This window comes from Electrona antarctica (assembly GCF_951216825.1).
Source record: "Electrona antarctica genome assembly, chromosome: 8".
Lineage (NCBI taxonomy): Eukaryota > Metazoa > Chordata > Actinopteri > Myctophiformes > Myctophidae > Electrona > Electrona antarctica.
In genome coordinates, this window is record NC_136789.1 from 51,624,796 (window position 1) to 51,629,264 (window position 4,469).

At 39.6% G+C, this 4,469-nt stretch overlaps 1 protein-coding gene across 2 annotated transcripts; it reads right to left on the reverse strand.

The window, feature by feature from the left end:
- Window positions 1–756: 756 nt before the first annotated feature.
- LOC306927441 (E3 ubiquitin-protein ligase TRIM35-like) lies at window positions 757–4,110 on the reverse strand. 2 transcript variants are annotated; one of them, XM_079507190.1, is made up of 2 exons: window positions 3,965–4,110; window positions 757–2,591 (listed from the first exon to the last, which is right to left on the reverse strand). In XM_079507190.1, the coding sequence occupies exon 2, from the start codon at window positions 2,537–2,539 to the stop codon at window positions 1,055–1,057; it is 1,485 nt and encodes a 494-aa protein (XP_079363316.1). In that variant the 5' UTR covers window positions 2,540–2,591; window positions 3,965–4,110; the 3' UTR covers window positions 757–1,054. The 2 variants fall into 2 exon arrangements, with proteins under 2 accessions (XP_079363316.1, XP_079363317.1); XM_079507191.1 differs by having other exon boundaries at window positions 757–2,444; window positions 3,965–4,076.
- Window positions 4,111–4,469: the final 359 nt, after the last annotated feature.

Genomic DNA, 4,469 nt, shown 5'->3' on the forward strand with positions numbered 1-4,469 from the left:
CCGTAATGCAAATACGCTTAAGTCACGCTGCACCCCTCGTACGGTCTGATAAAATATGTAATGAGTGGCGCCAAAGATTTATTTTCCACCGAAAAACCGGAAGTACACCAAAACAGCTACAGAAACAGCAGAAAGCTCTAATTCCACAAGACTGAGGAAATTGTATCATATCATTGCTCCCCTATAACAAGTTACACATTTATACTTGTAAAAATCCTAGAAAAGGTGATATGGGGGTGTCCTGCCCCTTTAAGTACTGTACTTAATGGTTAATGTGGTTAAACGCTAACGTGACATGGATGCGTTCCAGGTCTCAATGGATTAAGTACAATTTAGGTATTTGTAGGCAATTATTTTCACTTCTATTCAACTACATCTCAGAGGCAAATATTGTACTTTGTTAAAAACTTTAATAGTTACAGTATAGTTACTTTGATTATTATTAGAAAACATACGTTAAACACTACAGCCACTTCACCTCAGCCCATTTGAATATAGCCGATCTACAAGCAACACATTTTGTTTGCTGTTTTTAAAATGTTTATACATTTGAAAGCTTCAAATGGGAAAGTCTGCATAGTGAGTACTTTCTACTTTAAGTACATTTTGATGCCAATACTTTTACCCATGCAAATGTTGAATTCCAGACTTTTATTTTGAACAGAGTAGTTCTACATTGCAGTATTGTTACTTTTACTTAAGTAAAAAAAATTGAGTACTTTTTCCACCACTGCAATGAGGAGAGAGGAGTCTGGGTAAGAGAGACTATCTTTAATGAATCGATTCTGAACACAAACAGCAGGAAAACAAAGTAAAACAGTCTAGAATATCCTTGTACAAACATGTTCTTGGCATTCATTTCCTTAACAATATCATTTTAGGCATTTAACCTATACTACTAAGTACAGGTCAGTATAAAACCAGAAAAAAAGTGTTTACATAAGGTCCTCCATTTTCAATTATTCAGAACAAGACATAATAAAATGTGTGTGGCAGGCTACCACACAATAATGACCAGAAGACTATAGTCTTCATCGTCATATATTGTCCAGAGTTAGACAGATCTAGGTAAGATCTTCAGAGGACCACCAAGACCAGTGGCAATGTATGGAAACAGTGTGTCAGTGAACCTGTGTGTGAAGGTGTGCATGTGTGTGTTAGTATCAGGATCACAGAATGACAGCTTTCCTTCCTTCCAGTCCAGCTGAACTCTGATCCTCTGAGCTTTCTGCTTCACTGAGAGATCAATGTCTGACCCTGATGTGGACAGTGCTCTGTATTTACCAGAGCACTGTAGCATTACTCTCCAGAATGGACCCCCTGTGTCTCCCTTCCTCTGAACAGTGGTTGACCATGAGGAGGCTGCGCTGTATTTACCTTCATGTAACATTATACTCCAGAATGGACCCCCTGTGTTTCCCTTCCTCTGAAAGGACTCTGCTAACACACCTACTGACCAGACTGTATTGTCTTCAACCTCAATATCCCAGCTGTGACTCCCTGAGTTAAAGCCCTCAGAACCAAGGACATAGTTATAGTGGTCAAACAACTCTGGATTGTCAGGGAGCTTCTGTTTCTCACTCACACGTCTCACACTGGTCAGATCATCAGACAGGGTGTATACTGGATGGGCAGTGTTGGGGTCCAGAATGACAGGAGTGTAGGAGACAATGTCCTTCATCTTGTCCCAGACTCTGAAGGCCAGGTTGCCCAGGTGTTTGGCCACGTCTATCAGTGCTCCTGAGACCGGCTGTGGGTCCTGCAGTGTGAGCTGGACTCTCTCCATCGTGGTCTTATAGTTCTGCAGGAATGATATGTGTTCAGCTCTCAGCTCCTCCTCTATGACTCTGATCGTGTCTGAAACGATTGATATGTCTATGTTCAGACACTCGATCTTGTCGTCCATCATCTGACTCTTCTGCTGCCCTTCCTCCCTCAGTTCGGTGATCCTGGCCTCCTCTTCATCATGTAGAAACTGATGAAGCTTCTTAAACTGTTCCTTCATCTGCGTCTCTGTGTGCCGAGTCTGGAACGTAATGTGTTCTGCTGTTTGGTCATAGTTTGTTTTAATTGTATTAAAGTCCTCCAGTTTTTCCTGTAAAGGCTTCAGTGATTTCTGGACCTCCTCCTTGTAATCCAGAGCAGCTTCATCGACGAACCTGAATCTGTGGCCGGTGTGTTTTTTTGAAATTTGACACCCAAGACACACTGGCTGTTGACATTCCAGACAGAACAGTTTGAGTTTCTCAGCATGCAGACTGCAGAGATCCTCAAATCCTGCTGATGTTCTCTGATGTCTCTCCGGTGTGAAGGCCTCACACAGGTTCATCAGAGACAGGTTACGAGGTACACGATCCGTCGAAGATATTTCCTTACAAACTGGACACTCCTTTATTCTCTTCTCTCGCCACAAGTCCTGCAGACAGTCTTTACAGAAGCTGTGGCTACAGGACAGGAGAACAGGATCTTTAAAGATGTCACAGCACACAAGACAAAAATAGTCCTCTTCAGAGAGAGACGACTTGGAGTTGGAAGCCATTTTAACAAACACTTGACACGACTCTGCCAGTCAGTCGTGTCAGGTTGAAAACCTTCGAAAACAGACAGACAAAGATGTCCAATCAACAAATAAAACACTTTAAACAATGTTCCAATTAGTTAAACCATTCTTGTTTTTAAACAATAAATGTAGGCTAAACTAAGTATTTTTAAACAAATATTTTAAACACTAATTTATTAAAAGGTAAACACAATATTTCAAATTTAAGTAACAATTTTGGAATGAAGAGAAAAATAGCTGATGTTCAAGCATGTAGATCAGCTCTTTTTTATAGTGTTTTAAACCTTTAACCTAGTAAATCAATAATTGTCCACATTTAGAAGTCTTAAATTCTTAAGGCGAGACATGGTAGGTGAAATCATGATTTTTCCTTTTGCTATTTTGCTTTCTAAACATGTTTTCTTCCAAACTAACGCAAAATAAACATTCAAAACACAGATTTAGATGTTTATTTTAGTAGTTTATTTTAGCCAATGACAGCTCGTTTTGCTGGGTGAAAATCCACCCTCTCAATTTTCATGATTGGTTGTTGGTACAAAGGAAGTGACCATATTTGGATCAAACCACAGTCAGCTCGAGGTCCAGACCTTTCCAATGATATATGGCATTATATGTTGTTGCTAAGATTTGGGTGAGATATTTTGTCTCAAAATAGTGGCTTCAAATAAAACGTTTTGGAATTTTACAATACAATTCTTTAAAGGCCGTTTACTCAAAATGAGTTTCTCATACCTGGGACAAAGAATCTCCACTTCAGTTGCACTCACATACACCAAACTTTCCAGTCTTATTCATAACTATATACTGCAGATATTTACAGATGGGTTTGTTGATATATCATTCACAGCCTGATTTACATCACATGTTATACATAAAAACATGCCGAAAATTGGGTTTTTTATGCCCGTTGAGACTATTTTCTGATTTGTGGAGTGATAATTAGAGATATCTAAAATCACTTCTGTAATTGTCTTTGTCTCTAATATGTCAACAAAATGAAACAATCATTTTGAACCTGGCTTTATCCGATCTTCAGATTTATCGTTCCAAAATGTATGCAAATTAGCGCATATGCCTAATTTGCATATTATTTCAGAAAACTTGTAATACAAAAAATCTTAGTTTTAATATAAGTAATCAACTGGAGAAGTTTCATTGTGATAGCTATTAGTTAACTTTTTTTCCCTATTCACCTACCATGTCTCACCTTAAGTGTAAATCATTTTAACTTTCCATTGTTCTTTTGTAAAGTATACTTTTAGACTGTCAAACACAAATTAAGCAATTCTGCCATGTGAATTCCTTCCCAATCCAAACTAGTATACTAAACTAGTATACTAAACACATCACACAGCTTTTAACACATTAAGCAGTATTGCCAACATAAATAAAACAATCACCAACCTCCTTGGACTAGGATAGGAACCCAGTAGCCTTGTCTCTGCTACTTTGTTTGTGAGAATGCTCACTCCAGCCTTTTCAGGTGTTTCAGCTCAGGCCAACGAGCAGCCATCTTGCTGGTGCACTCTGGGAGATGTAGTTCTCTGAGTTGTCATAGAAGACTCTTGCTCCATTTCTGAGTTTTGACTCAACACTTGTTAAAGTCCATTCAGTTGACAGACAGAGTCAGCAGCAGGTTCCAGTGGTCTGGGTCAGTATTAACTCCTGTAAGCTTTTGGAAAGACAGTCTGTCCTTCCTCACTGGACGTCGTTGTGTGTTTGATCTGAATGTGAATCTGATCGTCTGTCTCACTATGAGTCAAGCAAGTGGTGGAGCTGCCTTTGACAGACCTGTGGTAAAGTACGCACGCACACACGCACGCACGCACGCACGCACACACGCACACACACACACACACACACACACACACACACACACACACACACACACACACACACACACACACAC